The sequence below is a fragment of the Thamnophis sirtalis genome, unplaced genomic scaffold, assembly GCF_051295495.1.
Source record: "Thamnophis sirtalis isolate CommonGarterSnake01/CBP01778 unplaced genomic scaffold, rThaSir2_p1.2 scaffold_11, whole genome shotgun sequence".
Taxonomy (NCBI): Eukaryota; Metazoa; Chordata; class Lepidosauria; order Squamata; family Natricidae; genus Thamnophis; species Thamnophis sirtalis.
Genome location: NW_028261391.1, coordinates 45359059 through 45375922, shown reverse-complemented (window position 1 = coordinate 45375922; position 16864 = coordinate 45359059). Strand labels below are relative to the sequence as shown.

Below are 16864 nucleotides of genomic sequence, written 5' to 3'. Positions count from 1 at the left end.
GTCGTTACAAAAACACTCAAGGCTAAAAGTAAAAGGCCCAGCAATAGATTGGCTGCATCAATTGTAATTCTAAAAACTGAAGACATTTTAAACACTAAATGAAGCTTTCATGACTTCATACATTTCTTAAGTTTATTCGGCTTCTTTGGGAGCCAAGCTCTAAGCATCAGACTTCTGCTTGTCTTGGCTGGTTGGCTAAAGCAGTGTTTCTCAACCTTGGCAACTTGAAGATGTCTGGACTTCAACTCCCAGAATTCCCCAGCCAGCATTCGCTGGCTGGGGAATTCTGGGACTTGAAGTCCGGACATCTTCAAGTTGCCAAGGTTGAGAAACACTGGGCTAAAGTGTAATAGCAATACCACTTAGACTTATATACTGCTTGGCAGTGCTTTACTGCCCTCTCTGTGTGGTTTGCAGAGTCAGCATATTTTCCCCAACAATCTGAGTCCTCATTTTACCGACCTTGGAAGGAAGGAAGGCTGTGTCAATCTAGAACAGTTCCAAGGTCCCTTCCAACTCTGTTATTCTATTCCAGTGTTTCTCAACCTTGGCAACTTGAAGACGTCTGGACTTCAACACCCAGAATTCCCCAGCCAGCAAGTCCAGACGTCTTTAAGTTGCCAAGGTTGAGAAACACTGTTCTATTCTATTGAGTTGGTGAGAATTGAGTAGCCTGCAGTACTGCATTCTAACCACTGCGCCACCACAGCTCTTGCATGCACCTATCCGGTGTGGTTTGCAAACAATACTATAGTGCTCAGAATGTTCTATATTGTTAGAACTTTGAAGCTTCTTTAATAAACAGTTATTAAGGTTGTTTAACATGATAAAAGAATGAAGCCTAATCTTGTGTTGCTGGTAAAAGGTTGCTTGTAGCTCATCTTTTTCACAGAAATGAGCATAAGAGAATATTCTTATAGGATTCATCAAATATTTGTCTTCTTTCATCTGCTCCAGAGAAAAATTGCTTTTCTCTTATAGTCAATCTATAATAGGCCAAGAAGGTCCCTTTAGTTCTGCAGCAGGCTCCCTTCTGCACACCTGAAATGCAGGTGATGAAATGAAGGACCAAGACAAACTGAAGCCAATTTAGGGATCTAAGAGGAGAATACGTCTGGTGCAGTGGTAGGTTCCAGATCCTGTTCCAACCAGAATGGTTGGAACGGGCCCAGCGGTGTCCACATGGACGTGCGCAGCACGCGTGAACACATGCGCAGCACACACATGCATCTTAGCATCTCTGCGAGCCTCTGTGATGCTCCAGCTGCTCAGTGGAGTGTTGTGCAGGTGCTGTACATGCCGTGAGCGTGCGCAGAAGCACTGAAGACTTAAAAGACCAGTAAGGAGCTCGGGTGGGTGGGTGGACCCTCTGGAGCACCGTACTAGAACGGTATCCAGTGCTTCGGGCAGGCTCTGGTACGCCCGTACCAAGGCATACTTCCTGAAACCCACCACTGGTGCTGGTGGGAATTGAAGTACAAATAGTCCTTGAATTATGACCATTTATTCAGCAACCATTCAAAGTTATGGTGGCACTAAATGGAGGCATTTACAGCTGATCCCCAAAGTTAGGGCCACAGCAACACCTACACAGTCAAGTCATAAAAACTCAGGTGCCTGGCAGCCCACCTGTATTTACAACAATAGAGGTACCTCAAATCCCCCCAACCATCTATCTCCCCTCATATAGGATGTTTTTGGCCCCTATCTGAATTTTGCAATCTTCTTGTTCCCACTGCTGACCAAGCATGCTCAGCCTGGTCCTTTGCAAGGCAGCGGCCGACCCCAGGAGGCTTTCTTCCCCATGAAGATGACCAGCAGTTGCTTTGCGAAGGGCCAGGGCAGGCATGCCTGTCAGCAGCAGGAGCAATAACACAGCAAAGTTTAGTTGGGGTGGCCAATCACAGGGTGGTGAGGATGACTGGGACTGGGCTGGGGCTTTCCAAGGTGGGCATGGCTTTGTGCCATGCTGCTGGGGTTGGCTGGGGCTTTCTGGCGAGGCTGCAGCTTTGTTCTATGCTATTGGAATGGTTGGAGCTTCTCACAACAGCTGCAGGTTTTGTGCCATGCTGTAAAGGAAGGCTGAAGTTTCCAGGGGCAATTATGGTTTTGCACCACACTGTTGGGCTGGGCTGGGCTTTCTTGGGGAAGCTGCAGCTTTGTATCATGTTGCTGGGGAAGGCTGGGGCTTCCCAGAGTGACTGCAATTTTGCACCCTGCTACTAGGACAGCAGGGGCTTCTTGGGGTAACTGCAGTTTTGCACTGTGCTGCAACTCGGGGGCTTTTTGTACCTCCAGATTAGCAGCACGCCTAGAAATCACAGATCCTCAGCATGAAAAGCAGCTCCAGAGCCCTGCAGGAAGAGATGGTGGGGAGTGGGGGGTGGAATAGGCAGTTTGGGGGATGTCAAGAGTAAACGGTCCCTTATCTTTCTCAGGGCTGAGAGAGACCAAGCTGGAAATGGCGTGGATTGAGGTGAATCCTTGCCTAAATAGTGGTAGAATTGGGTTAACAATGGCAACAGGCAGTGCCAGAATCACTAATTGATGTGATTTTGTGACATTGCACTTTAACACTGCATCACCTAGGAATGGAAATTTGGATTCCAATTGTGGTCAGAAGTCAAGGACTACCTATAGAAGAAGGGTTAACAGAAGACGATCTAAAAAGTTGCATGTTGTATGTACCACATACAAAAGACATTTAGACATAATGAGTGCATTCAAACAAGAAAGAAAACCAGTTCTGTCTATGGTTAAGGCACCAGGCTACAAGCCTTTAGGCATGAAAGATGAGCCAAGTGAGTTTTGGGCCAGTCACTGTCTTTCAGAATAACTCGCCTCACAGGATTGTTGCAGGGAAACCAGGAGAAAGAAGGTGTATTGGGTAGCATTTACCATCTTGAATTATTTATGCGAGTAATAAAGGCTGGATAAAAATAAAATTAAAAAATCCTGGTCATGGAATTGGTCCATTTTTTAGATTCACAAAACACATTGGAAATAACTAACCAGATATGCCAAGTTCATAGAACAACTAAAGTGTTAACTATAAATTAAAACAAAAATTCAGCAATAGCATTAATCAAATGTAGCATATTGTACAAAGGTAGCTGCTAGGGCCATGATGGCGAACCTATGGCATGTGTGCCCGAAATGGCACGTGAAGCCATGTCACATGACACCCGAGGCATCGCCTGTTCCTCTTCTGGGTTTCTGGTGTGCATGCGCGCATGATGATCAGCTGACCTTCGTACATGCAGCAGTGATGGAAACTGGAAGAGCTGAGTCTTCCGTTTTCCTGTGTGCGCATGTGCGCTGGCCAGCTGATTGTCATGCCAGAAAATTGGAAGTCTATCTGGTTGGCACGCATGTGTGCGCCGGAAACCAGAAGTTTATTTTTTGGCACGTGCATGCACCCTGAGCAGCTCTTATTCTGGGTTGTGGCCCAGACGAGCAAGTGCGCTCCCTTTTCAGCACTCAGTGCCAAAAAGGTTCACTATTCCTGTGCCAGGGCATCCTTTGGTCCAGAAATACCTGAGCAACTTGTGACGTATTATTGCAATACTGTCTATTCTGACAGGTTATCCCATGGAAACTGATTGCTGTTTGTAGGAGTCAAGATCTAAACATTAACCAGCTAGCTCTTAATGTTTCATTCTTCAAGTACGTATTTATACTATCAATACTCTATCTGGATTCTTTACCAGGGAAACAGGTACATAGATATGTGTGATACCTGGGTCCCCATTTTGCCTTTCCAAAGAAAGTTCTTCATTTTGGACCACAATCCCCTGCTTATTTGAGTCATCATTATCACAACTACCTTGACCTGTGTCTTTAGTGTCCCCATTAAGGTCAGCAAGGGCACTATATCTGTTATGCAGCTGCCAAAAAAGCCAACACAGGTCTAGGCTACATAAACAGAGGGATAGAATCAAGATCACGTGAAGTGTTGATACAACTTTATAATGCCTTGGTAAGACCACACGTGGAATACTGCATTCAGTTTTGGTCACCATGGTGTAGAAAAGATGTGGAGACTCTGGAAAGAGTGCAGAGAAGAGCAACAAGGATGATTAGGGGACTGGAGACTAAAACATATGAAGAACGGTTGCAGGAACTGGGTATGTCTAGTTTAATAGAAAAAAGAACTGGGGGAGACATGATAGCAGTGTTCCAATATCTCAGGGGTTGCCACAAAGAAGAGGGAGTCAAACTATTCTCCAAGGCAACTGAGGGTAGAACAGGATGCAATGGGTGGAAACTAATCAAGGAGAGAAGCAACTTAGAACTGAGGAGAAATTTCCTCAGTTAGAACAATCAATCAGTGGAACAGCTTGCCTCCAGAAGTTGTGAATGCCCCAACACTGGAAGTCTTTAAGAAGATGTTGGATAGCCATTTGTCTGAAATGGTATAGGGTTTCCTGCCTAGGCAGGGGGTTGGACTAGAAGACCGCCAAGGTGCCTTCCAACTCTGTTATTATATTGTATTGTATTGTATTGTATCTATAGCAGAGCGGCCTCTTGTGGCCATCTGGCATAGCTGGCTGCAAGATGAGCAAGAAGAATTAAGTGTTTTGGGGAAAAAAGATAACTGCCTAAAATAAGAAAGGAAGGTAATTGCTGTATGTCATCCATCCACACCATATCATTTATTCCTCCACATTTTTTTAATTTGGGCTACAGTTTTATCCTATTTATCTATCCTGGGAGAAGTGGAAAAACTAAAAAGCCTGTTTTCTTCTCAATAGGTATGAATAGGGATGAATGCCTGTAAATCCAGACTGCAATTCAAAACTCAGTTACTCAAAAATAGGCAGAGGCGAACTCCAGGTAGGCCTGTAGATGATTGGGCTAGTGCTAGAATTGCATCTAAGTACAAATTGCAGTTGGATTATGAGAATAAAGAACCAAACAACTGGTGATCTTCTGTTTTCAAAAATATAAAATTCAGCCATTTATCTAGTGCCAGCAGGTTTACAGGTGTAATTCAAGGTGCCAGCTGTCATCTCATGGCCTAAGGACTGGTTGTCTAAGGCAGTGTTTCTCAACCTTGGCAACTTGAAGATGTCCGGACTTCAACTCCCAGAATTCCCCAGCCAGCATTCGCTGGCTGGGGAATTCTGGGAGTTGAAGTCCAGACATCTTCAAGTTGCCAAGGTTGAGAAACACTGGTCTAAGGCACCATGTGTTTCCATAGTTTCTGTCTGACCTGGGTGATCAGGGAAAGTTGGCATGTTCTGGGTCCCATCTGTTAAACAGTGTCATCTGATAGGATCTAGGAAGGATCTTTTTTCTCTTCCAGCATCTGCCCTCTGGAAAAGCATTTCCTCCAAGCTTACCACCCTGTTCATGTTTAGCTTTGCCTCGGGACTTTGAATACACTGAATGGTAGATTCTGTATACTGTACTATTTTTTAGAATGGGTGATTGCTTTTCTTCCCAGCGTCTTTGTTCCTTTTATTTGTATTTTTTTAGTAATGATTTCATTATTTCCACCATTTGGAACTGTTCTAAAGTTGGATAGCCTTATAAAATACATACACACGTACAACTTCTGATGTTATGAAATCACCTTGGAGGTCTTCTAGTGCAGCTTCCTGCTTTGAGTAGGTATTTTTATACCATCCTAAACAAATAGCTATCTAAACTTTCCTTGGAAACCTGCAATGATGACTCAAGACTCCAGGTGGTAGGCTGTCCACTGTTTAATAGATCTTGCAGCCAGGAAATTCTTCCTTATTTTAAGTTTGGATCTCTGTCTGTAAAGCTTCAACCCATGATTCTTGTCCTCAGGAATTATGGAGAATGGTCTATACCTTTTACCTTGTGACAGTCCTTCAAATATTTGAAAATTACTGTCACATCTCTCCTATATCTAGTTTCTTAAACAATTCTTCATAGGAGCCTTCAAACCCCTCGAAATCTTTCAGCATGTTTTATTTTACTTTCACGACCAGATTTGGAAACCTGTATTCCATATGTTAGTTAGTTCCATAACTGAGGCTTAGAATTTAAGGAATAATAATTGTGCTATTCAAGTCTTGTTGATGGGACCACTGAAAGATACAATGTCTCACCCCCCAAAAAAGCAGAGGTCCTCTGGCCTAGTCCTACTATTAGCACAGGCACAGGGCGCAGAAAAAAATATCAGAATTATATATGAGAAGTATCTCACCAGTCACATGATCTTTTGTACATGAATCACCCATTCTATACTCCCAGCAGGAGGAACTTTGGCAAAATATTGCACAGAATATACAAGGAAAGCATAAACAAAGGTATCAAAATGTAATTACTTGTATCAAACAGCAGTCCTCTACTTACAATTGAGCCCAACATTTATGTTGCTAGATGAGACATTTGTTAAGTGAATTTTGCCCCTTTTTACTAACTTTCTTGCCACAGTTGGTAAGTGAATCACTGCAGAAGTTAAGTTAGTAACATGGTTGTTGAATCTGGCTTTCCCATTGACTTTTCTTGTCAAAAGGTTGCAAAAGAGGATCACATGACCTTGGGACACTGTGACTGTCATAAGTATCAGTCAGTTGTCTCTGAATTTTGATCACATGACTATGGCTATGCTGCAATGGTTATAAGTGTTAAAACTGGACATAAGTTGTTTTTTTCAGTGCCATTGTAACTTTGAATGGTCATTAAATAAATAGTTGTAAGTTGAGGACTACCTTTACAACGTGACCCGACAAACGGGCGAACAACAGCGCACCGACAACAGCGCATCGACAGAAGGGCGATTTAAGTTAAGGTAAGGGTTAGGTTTAGGGTTAGGTTTAGGGTTAGGGTTAGGATTAGGTTTAGGGTTAGCGTTAAGTTTAGGGTTAGGGTTAGCGTTACGTTTAGGGTTAGGTTTAGGTTTAGGGTTAGGTTTAGTTTTACAGCGTGCTTCTGTCACCGCGCTGTTGTCGCTGCGATTCAGCGCTCATTCGTCGGAGCGCTTTAGAACACGCGGTTTTGTCACCGCGGTTTAGTCGGGCGCGTTTTTGTTGTTCGCCCTTTGGTTGGTGAACCCCTTTACAATACCCTTTCAAGAGTCACTTTAAAAGAGAGCTGCAAAGTACAGGAGGTATCTAAACTAGACTGAGTCTTTAATGTCCACAAGGGAATCTGAAGTTTTGAACCAGTTACTTAATGATCTTGACTCAGTAGGATCAGATTTAATATTTAATATTCAACACCCAATAATGGACCAGGTCTTGAACCATCCTCTGCAAAGATGAATCTCCTATAGCTACTCATATCTCCAGCCCTACAAGAACAAAAAATGGAGGATTATAAGGCTTCAGAAACAAGGATGCAGTGGCTCAGTGGCTAAGACACTGAGCTTGTCGATCAGAAAGGTTCGGTGGTACGAATCCCTAGCGCCGCGTAACAGAGTAAGCTCCCATTACTTTTCCCAGCTTCTGCCAACCTAGCAGTTAGAAAGCATGTAAAAATGCAAGTAGAAAAATAGGAACCACTTTTGGTGGAAAGGTAACAGCATTCCGTATGCCTTTGGTGTTTAGTCATGCCGGCCACATGACCACAGAGACATCTTCAGACAGCGCTAGCTCTTCGGCTTTTAAATGGAGATGAGCATCGCCCCCTAGAGTTGGTAATGTCTAGCACATACAGTATGTGTGAGGGGAACCTTTACCTTTAAGGCTTCAGAATTAATGGACCTCTCTTAAGAGCAGATTCAGCTTTGAAACTTTTTAAAAAACTTTTTAAAAACGTTTCCTGCAATAGCAGCTATTCTAGTAGGAATACTTAATAGTTAATTTGATCTGTATTACATTCAAAACGTTTATGTTACATCTTCCCACCCCAAAGCCAGATTACTCGTACTATTCTAAGCACTTCTTAAAAGTTGTCATAAAGTTCTTTAGGGCTCTTGGACACAGCAGAGCAATCACCAATCTGCTTGCAGAATGAGAATTCTGTAACTTTGGTTTGCTAATAATATAATACTATTTAATAGATATATATTCCACCATTTTTTAATTTAGTCTAATTGAATACATTGGTTTTTAACACACGTTCCTGTAGTTATCAATAAAATTAATTTAAGACTTTAGCCACCCATAAAAGTATGATTTTTACCACTTTTATAATGATTGTAGAAAAGTTAAAGCATTTAAGATAATAAAAGACTTTTTACAATTTCTTTCTGAATATAAATAAGTTCCATTTTACCTGTTTCTTTTCTCCATTTGAAAGCTTATTATGCTCAAAAATTATGCAAAAACATTATTTTCAAAGAAAGGTCTTGGATTGTGATTAAAAATAGTTAAACATTTCAACTTCCATTAGTATAAATGGTATGTGGGAATGATCTTGAGAGACAGGGGGAAGGAATGTTGTCAAGGGAATGATTAAGTAAGAGGATGCACAGTCCACAGCTGCATAATGGGCAGAAAGGCACCTCCCTGACTTCTCAGAAAAAAGAGACAGCAGGGTATTTGTACTATCAGACTTGAAAGATTCTATTAATGTAGCCTTGCAATAATGTAGAATTAGCTCTTCTAGTTATGTTTCCATTCTGGACTACTTAGGAAGGCTGACAATTAGTCTGTCTCCAACTCTGACTGTAGATTTTGTAAATGCTTCTGCTTCTTTTATATTGTGTTCTTTATATTAAAATATTTGGATCATCTATCTGAATACAATACTGTACAGTATGCAGCAGATGAAGTGTCCAAGGTGCTGAAACTGCTGCTCATACCTGTTCCAATGACAGGATTCAGTATTTTGATAATGCAGCTACCTGAACAATAAACAATGTTAAGTTGAAAGAAATTGCATTTCTTTTATACCCTCTAAAAATTCATCCTTCCTATTGTACTATTGCACCTCCTCTTGTGAAAACCATGAAACTGCAGGAGACACAAACATCAGCACAAACATTTACAACTCCAATGGACTGGAAACCAGGGAGCTTTACAGGTAATACGGACACACTTCTTTTTCTCCATCCCTCCTTTCATTAAGATTTAGTGCAATAGTGCAATAGGAAGGATATCTTGGTCTGATTGGTGTAACCATCAAATCATACCTGATAGGAGATATATATATCAGCACAAATACTACACAAAATGTAACAAAGGCAACAGTAAAATATTGGGCTTTCTGTCTGGATGGTCTCTTGTGACGAGCCGATGGACAGAGCATGGAAGCAGTTAGCTTCTTCCCATAATTGGGGCATACCAGGGGTTGTGACTTTATATATATATATAAAGTCACGTCTTTATATATATATATAAATTCACGTCTTTTCCCGTGTAAGATTGAGATTGCCTTGACTCAATCGTACATGGGAAAAGGCCCGAATACAACAAGACCAGCATACCTATGAAAATCTACAAAAATGTATGTATGTGTATATGTATGTGTATATGTATGTATGTGTGTGTGTGTATGTATATGTATGTGTGTGTGTGTGTGTGTGTGTGTATATATATATATATATATATACACACACACACACACACACATATACATACATATACATACACACACACACACACATACATACATATACACATACATATACACATACATACATTTTTGTAGATTTTCATAGGTATGCTGGTCTTGTTGTATTCGGGCCTTTTCCCATGTACGATTGAGCCAAGGCAATCTCAATCTTACACGGGAAAAGACGTGAATCCCACTCACCATCTTCAGCCTGGTGCCTTTGACTTCGTGCTTGTGCAAGCAAAGCATGATCAGAGCTGCCATTTTTCTATAAATATTGGTGGGGTGTGTGTGGAGTGTTGGCTTTGTTGCTGTAAGCAGGTTGGTTGGCTGTGCTGTTATATCTTGATTAGTTGATGGAGTTGATGTATGCAGATTGGTCGGCTGTTTTGTAACATCCTGTGTGGCTCAGGATGTTACAATGCAGCCAACCTCCCAGGATGTTGCAGCACAGGACTCAGGATATCACTACACTAAAGCTCAGGATGTCATCACACAGCCCATTTGTTACCCAGGTCGTTACAACACAAAAGACTAATGGGCACTCAGCTAGTACCTCAGCCACACAGGATGTTATGAAACAGCCGACTAATCTGCATACATCAACTCTATCAACTAATCAAGATGTAACAACACGGCCAACCAACCTGCTTACAGCAACAGAACCAGCACTCCACACACACCCCACCAATATTTATAGAAAGACGGCAGCTCCGATCACGCTTTGCTCGCACAAGCACGAAGCGACCAGCCTGAAGATGGCGAGTGGGAACTCTTGAAACGTTGCCAAGATACTCTCAATCTTACATAGTAAAAGACCCAAATATGCCAAGACCTGCATACCTGTACCCGTGATAATACACACACACACACACACACACACACACACATTCATGTTCACCATGAGTTTTCTGATTGAACTGCAAATGCATAGGAAGGAAAACAGAAATAGTCCAAAAATGACATCACAATTGGAATACATAGGACTGAAAAGTTTTATTTATACAATTGTTAGATGTATATCTTCTTTGAGGATATCAGCATAGCATACATACCATCCATTCATCTTCCAATAAGTACCCAGAGCAACCCTATGACATACAATAGGCCAGACTGTGAGAAAATGACTGATTCAAACTCAAAATAAAAAGGCTATTAAAGAAGAAACTTTGTTTCAGAAGAGAAATTTGTTTTTCATATTACAAGTTAAAATGCACAAAATTGTCATCATATTAATTGTAACAATATTAATTGTGTTTACACTGGCATTCTATTTATGAGTTATGCTATATCCTTACCCAGATATAAAACCTTTGTAGATAAATCTACTGTATCATATTGATTTGCCGTGTAAGATTGTTCCTGATGTTAAGTGAAAGCTAAGCAGAATTTTCTCTTTTAACAAAATAATATCACGTTTATCTCACTGCCCACTAGTTCAAAATCTATATTTAAGTCATGTGTATAAAGCAGTAGGCGACGTATGTGTGTTACATTTCGTACTCCTATTTTCAGGTATAATTAGTAATCTCATGAGTCAAGTGCCTGTAGAAACTGTTAAGACGTTCTTATAAAACTGCAAATTAGAACAAAAGGCTGCACAAGGAAGACATTTCTTAATTAGCATTCATTAGGAACTAGATTTGAACAGCCACTGAATTTACAGTAAACAGAGACAATAAAAAAGAACCATGTCTGATAAGCTCAGATTTTGCAGTTTTTTACTCAGTTCTACTCTCAAGGTGGGTTCATTTTGTTTATAGAAATGACCATAATTAATATAAAATTGAGCACGTTTTTATGATGCTTGACCTTTACATGAGGATTTAGCTGATTCTAATTATCAAATTAGAATTGATGGCAATCTAAACACAGTGGACAAGCTATCTGTAGAGGCATCAGAGAAATATTTTATATTGGCCATGCTGTCTGCAAATTCTGGGAATTGTAGTTCTAGTTTGTTATCTAATTGGGAAAGCCTGGTATAGATCATTAGTAAAAAGCAAATCCCATCTGTACATTTACTTTATATACTTTGTGCATATAACATTAAGGTCATTAAAACAAACATGAATAAGCAACATTACATCAATGCCACTGAGTTATTTCAACATGTTCAAGAGTCCATGGCAAAGAAAAGAATGGATGGATGGATGGATTTCTATAGCCACCCATCTCAACAAGTGACTCTGGGCAGCATACATTATAATGTAACATGGAGTAAGGTTATGGATGGCTATGTATTTACAAATTATTCCTCTTTTTTGCATGGAGTAGGAGTAGAGGAGTACAATGACTTATGTTAGTGCAAGACATACAGCAGCTCAGGGCAGGGCAATAATTTTTGCTCCTTATTCTCATCATTTCAATGCCAGTAGATCAATTCTGATTGCAGAAAATCTTCAAATTATTTTCTAGAATTGGGGAACAGAACTGATAGTGTGAGTGTGCCTTATATCATTTATGAAAATGAATGCATATTAATTCTATTTTAAAAATATTAATTCTATTTTTAAAAGAGGTCTAACATGCATTGTTGCCTTTAGGCAAATTGAGTGGCACATATAAATCTAATAAATAAATTGTCCTTTGTGTACATGCTAAACAAATAATGCACATTATACCAGTAGTGACTTTGGAATAGCAACAACCTGCTGCCTTGAATCCATCAAATCCAGAATACAACGGTTTTAGCTACAACAACATAAGACTTCATATAACATGATAGAATGAGATCACCTAATCCAGTTCCCTGCTCACCCAGTTCCCTTTCCCCAGAAAGAAATACATTTGGCAGCACATGGTAGTGATTTCCTTCCTTGTGCTCTGCTCATGAAATATAAGGCCTTGTCTTAATTGTTTCCAGGATCACTGACTCTGTACTCTACCCAGCTCTGTGTTTCCTGCAACATCTGTCTTTTGGACAGCTACATGCTGGTTAGAATGAACTACTACAAGGTAAGTATCTGTATCACTCTTTTTTTTTTTGCAGTTCCTCTGGACTCAGTCAGGTAGTTGCAAGGATTGGGGCGGGGAGCAGTGTTTTGATGTGCTTCTCTCTTTTGAGTGGTCAGTCCAATCAGTAGGGATAGTAAGGAGAAGTCAAGCCCACGGGAAATCTGCTAAATGATCTTACAGGGCTTAGTTCTCAGTCTTCTGTTGTTTAATACCTTCACGAAGCTGCTAGAGGAAATCATCCATCAGTTTTTGATAAGGCATTGTCAGTGTATTGATAATACTCATGTATACATCTGAACTCTGGGCCAGGCAGACTTGAGGAGCCAGTGCTTTGAGGATGTTAAGAGTCTGAATGGGGAGAAATGAAACTGAATCCTAATGAGTTGGAGTGATGATGGATTTGAAAGACAGCTATTTCCAAGGATAGGCAATGGAGTTCATTCTCCAAGCCAGAGGTGAACTGCAATCCAGGGATTCACTTGTATTCATAGCTTGATCAGCAAATGAAAGCTGTAGCCAGGAGACCCTTTATACAATTGTAACTTGTGCACCACTTGCACTTATGCGTGGAATAGGTTTGCTTTAGTTGTTTTGCTGCTTTAACTCATTCCCCACTGTGTTACCCGCAAAGACTATTTGGAAGTTTCAACTAGTCCATCATGTTGTGGCCTAAGTGGTTATACACATATCTAGGTTTGTGGTGACATATTCAGTGACCCTTACTGATTGTGATTTATTTAATAAACTATGATAAAAACTATGATTTAACATGATGTGTGTGTGGAGTCTTAAGCTGGTATGTTTTTCCTGGATTTACAGTGTTTTTCATTACTTGGGCAAGAAACTATTGGTAGTCTACTGTGGACAGGAATTCAGGGATGTTTTAAAAAGAGAAAGTGAGGGTAATTTCAACAACTGTACTGGTTAAATCAGTGTGGTGTACTGATTGGTCATTTTCTTGGTGCTGAATAACAATGGCTGAGAGAAGGCAGTAGCCATATGCCAATAATCTGATCCCTTCCGATAATTTGAATAGACTCACAATACCTCATTATTTTACTAATGCAGTAGCTTCTCTTGAGCCCTGTGGCCCTCAATTTACTGAATATAGATCTCTCTTTGGGAAATGAGATATCTTATTGATGCAGGATATAAACTTCCACTCTCCAATTAATTGACAATTTAAATAGGTACAATTCTTCCAAGCTAATCTCTCCCAAAATTCCCTTATATTCAGAAGGGAATTCAGCTAGAAAAGGGAGGCATTCTTGTGGTTCAACCTTCAATGAAGATCATTCAGCATCCATTCTTTTTCATTCTTGCTTTTTCATTCCTGTCCTGGAGATGCTGCTTTCAGGCTATGCCCAATCTCTAAATATTAATGTTTCACTTCACTTTTCTACATGTGCATTTGTATGTTCATGTGTACAAAATTGTACTGTAAAATAAAATGATGCAAAGAAAATGCAATCAAAGCTTCTGCAATTTGTTATGCAATAATAAAATTAAGAGCTGCTTCAAAGAATAGAGAGTAAAGGAGCACCCCTCCCCTCTCCAATATTGTTAGCATCATAGACATTAAACATGATGGAAGAAGAGATTATGGCAACTCTCTGTAAAGTGTCAGCTGAAGCAATCCTGGAAAATTGATACAATTGTAGTCCCATCTCTAGGCTTTTTATAGACATTATGGCAAATAATATCTACAAATCTCAATTCTACAGGCAAACTGTTGGAAACTATGTTTTTTATTTCCCTAGCAAAGTGAACAGACATTTGTATATGATGCATACAGTTCAGTCTGTGGAGTTCCAGGAGTTGATCTAAGTCTGAGCTGAATAAGAAAGCATTAAGTTCAGAAGCTAAGCTCATTTAACACACATAACACAGTCATTAATAACTAAAGAGGGCATATTAAGAATGCTTCCCCCTTAACCCCCCCACCCACCCATGGCAACTAATACTGGAATTTAGATTTCAAGGTTTTCAGAACAAAAGAAGGAACTGAGTTCCACAAATTCTAAATGCAGAAACTAAGATACAGAGAATGTCCATCAGACCATAGATCAGTTTGGCATTAGGTTTTTTTAAAAAAGGGAATTGTGCCGGTTTAGAAGGAAGGCCACCATAGCCCAGTATTTTATTCCCACTATGACCAGTCAGAAAAAAATCTATAAAATACGGTATAAGTAAAATATCCTCCTCTTAAGGATGCACTTTTGCAACTATAGCAAGAGGAACATTGGTTTCAACACAAAACACTGACGCACGATCATGATATGATCATCATCAGATGCCATCAATATCCCTGGGGGGGGGGGGGAAATCAAGTCCTTGTGGATCATTAGCTTCCTACATGGTGGGGATATTCCCAAGAAAATGGGTACCTGTGAAAGATTAGATGCTACTGAAGACAAGTAGTTACACAAGAAATATGCTGATAGTTCTGAATGGAAAAAGGACTAAAAATAAGGGAAAGAAACTGAGAATGAAGGAGGTTGGGGGGCCCTTCTCCCACTTTCACAGACATGCCTGCCTGCCTGTCTATATGCCTGCTATGCAAGAAGCCATTCCTTTCTGCCCACTGTCAGGTCCTCCCAGCCCACACCTACCTTCAATGCCACTGAGGATCTTGAAGCATTTTGTAGTGAACCAGTAGGATATGATCAGGAGAATGACGATCAGGGAGGCATACAGGAGGCTGTCACTATGGGGAGATTCCTTCTCCATATCGCCATGCCAGGTATGTCCCCCCCCTTCTACTTTTGCCTGGGCTCCCTGAGTCTCTGTTACATTAGCTTCTCCAAGGCAATCTAGAGCTCTCAGCCATGCACATGAACCTGGCTCCCCTGACCAATTACGTTAATTGCTCTCCTCCAACACATGGCGCCTATCTAAAAATAACTGGCTGGCCCGGGGGGAGCTGGTGGGGGGGCGTACAAGAGATAGGAAGAGAAGATATGTTATTGGATCAAGATTGGGCCCTGTTCCACTGACACTTCCTCCATGAATTGGCTGCCATTCTTATTTCTCTAATGCTTGAGCCTTTTTCTGTTCCACCGCAATCATTTCTGCCTGCCTGATCAGAATTTCCCCCCTTTGTTTTTAGAGAGCTTTAATAATAATGAATTGAGAAATCTTAAGATAGGACATGTATTCAGTAATTTAAATGTTTGGCAGTTAATGGGCTTTTCTTATTTTTCTTCTGCCTTTCTGGGAGACAGTATAACTCTCCCCTCTGGGCAATATTTTCCCTCAGGGGTGTGAAGATCAGGAGCCAGAACCCTAGCCATATAATCTCAATTTTCTCTAGTATTCATATTTGATTCTTCCTCATATAGTCCCTAATACTACAGCTCAGGATAGTGAGTTGGTTCACTATCCTAAATCCAGATATTAATACTTTCCTCTTATTTGGTCCAGAAAGCCATAGAAGGTTGCCTATGATACCCTCAACATAGCTTGAGAACATGTGATGCTGCCAATTTCCTAAGCTAACAGGCATGGAATTGGTCAGCAGTTGTAATACCTTATGTATAGTTCTCTGAAATTCATGGTAGTAGAAAGGGGGAACCTAAATTTACTAAACGAAGAGATTCTATCAAGTTAGACCAATGTTTTAACTAGCTCAGTAGTAGTAATATATGTCTGTGACTTCTTTCTCAGCCATATCTAAAGAAACTACAGATTGAATCTCATATCAGCTGCTAGTACAGTTATATTGAAGTTACAAATTCAGATGAAATATTTTGCAAAGTTACGTATGCAAGTATGTTTATACACAGAATCATTTAATTTTCAGTCACCTCCAGATATCTAAAATCTTTGCATCTAACCTATAACAATTAAACAAATGGACAAAAACAGTTCAATAAAGAATAAAAGCATCAATTATGTTAATTGTGATAGTAGGCCTATCAAAGTAATTCTCCTGTCTCATGTTTGCAATCATTCATCAAGCTTTCACATCGCTCAGATGTCTTTCTTCTGGCATGTGTTCAGCGATAATGTTAATCAATCTAGCTGATACTTAAAAGGGTCATGAGGGAACTTCAGCAATAACAGCAATATTTATTTGCATAGCAAATATCTTGGAGTTAATACTTAGACACCATGGATCAGTCCACAAGACTAAATGGTGTTATCACTTTCTCCTTTGTTCACAGAAACACACCATTTATATTACACAAATATGCTTTATTTCATTGTTGCTACAGTGAAAGGCAGTTAATCTCTTTGTTGTTGTTAGTTGCGACGTCATGTCCAACCCATCACAACACCATGGACAATGTTCCTCCAGACCTTCCTGTCCTCTACCATCCCCCAGAGTCCATTTAAGCTCATGCTGACTGCTTCAGTGACTCTATCCAGCCACTTCACTCTGTCATCCCCTTCTTCTTTTGCCCTCAATCTTTCCCAGCATTAAATA

The 16864-nt window shown here is 40.3% G+C and overlaps 1 protein-coding gene across 3 annotated transcripts in view; it reads right to left on the bottom strand.

Annotated features, from left to right (window-relative positions):
• KCNIP2 (potassium voltage-gated channel interacting protein 2) overlaps positions 1-16864 on the bottom strand; it is a 135311-nt gene that overhangs the window by 27580 nt on the left and 90867 nt on the right. Inside the window, exon 1 of one of the 3 annotated variants that reach the window (XM_087725726.1) lies at positions 15048-15186. The exons of the other annotated variants lie outside the window; for them this stretch is intronic. Coding sequence (XP_087581852.1) covers positions 15048-15165 — 118 coding nt within the window. The 5' untranslated portion in view covers positions 15166-15186. Of the gene's footprint in view, positions 1-15047; positions 15187-16864 lie in introns of those variants that run through there. 3 annotated transcript variants of the gene reach the window in all.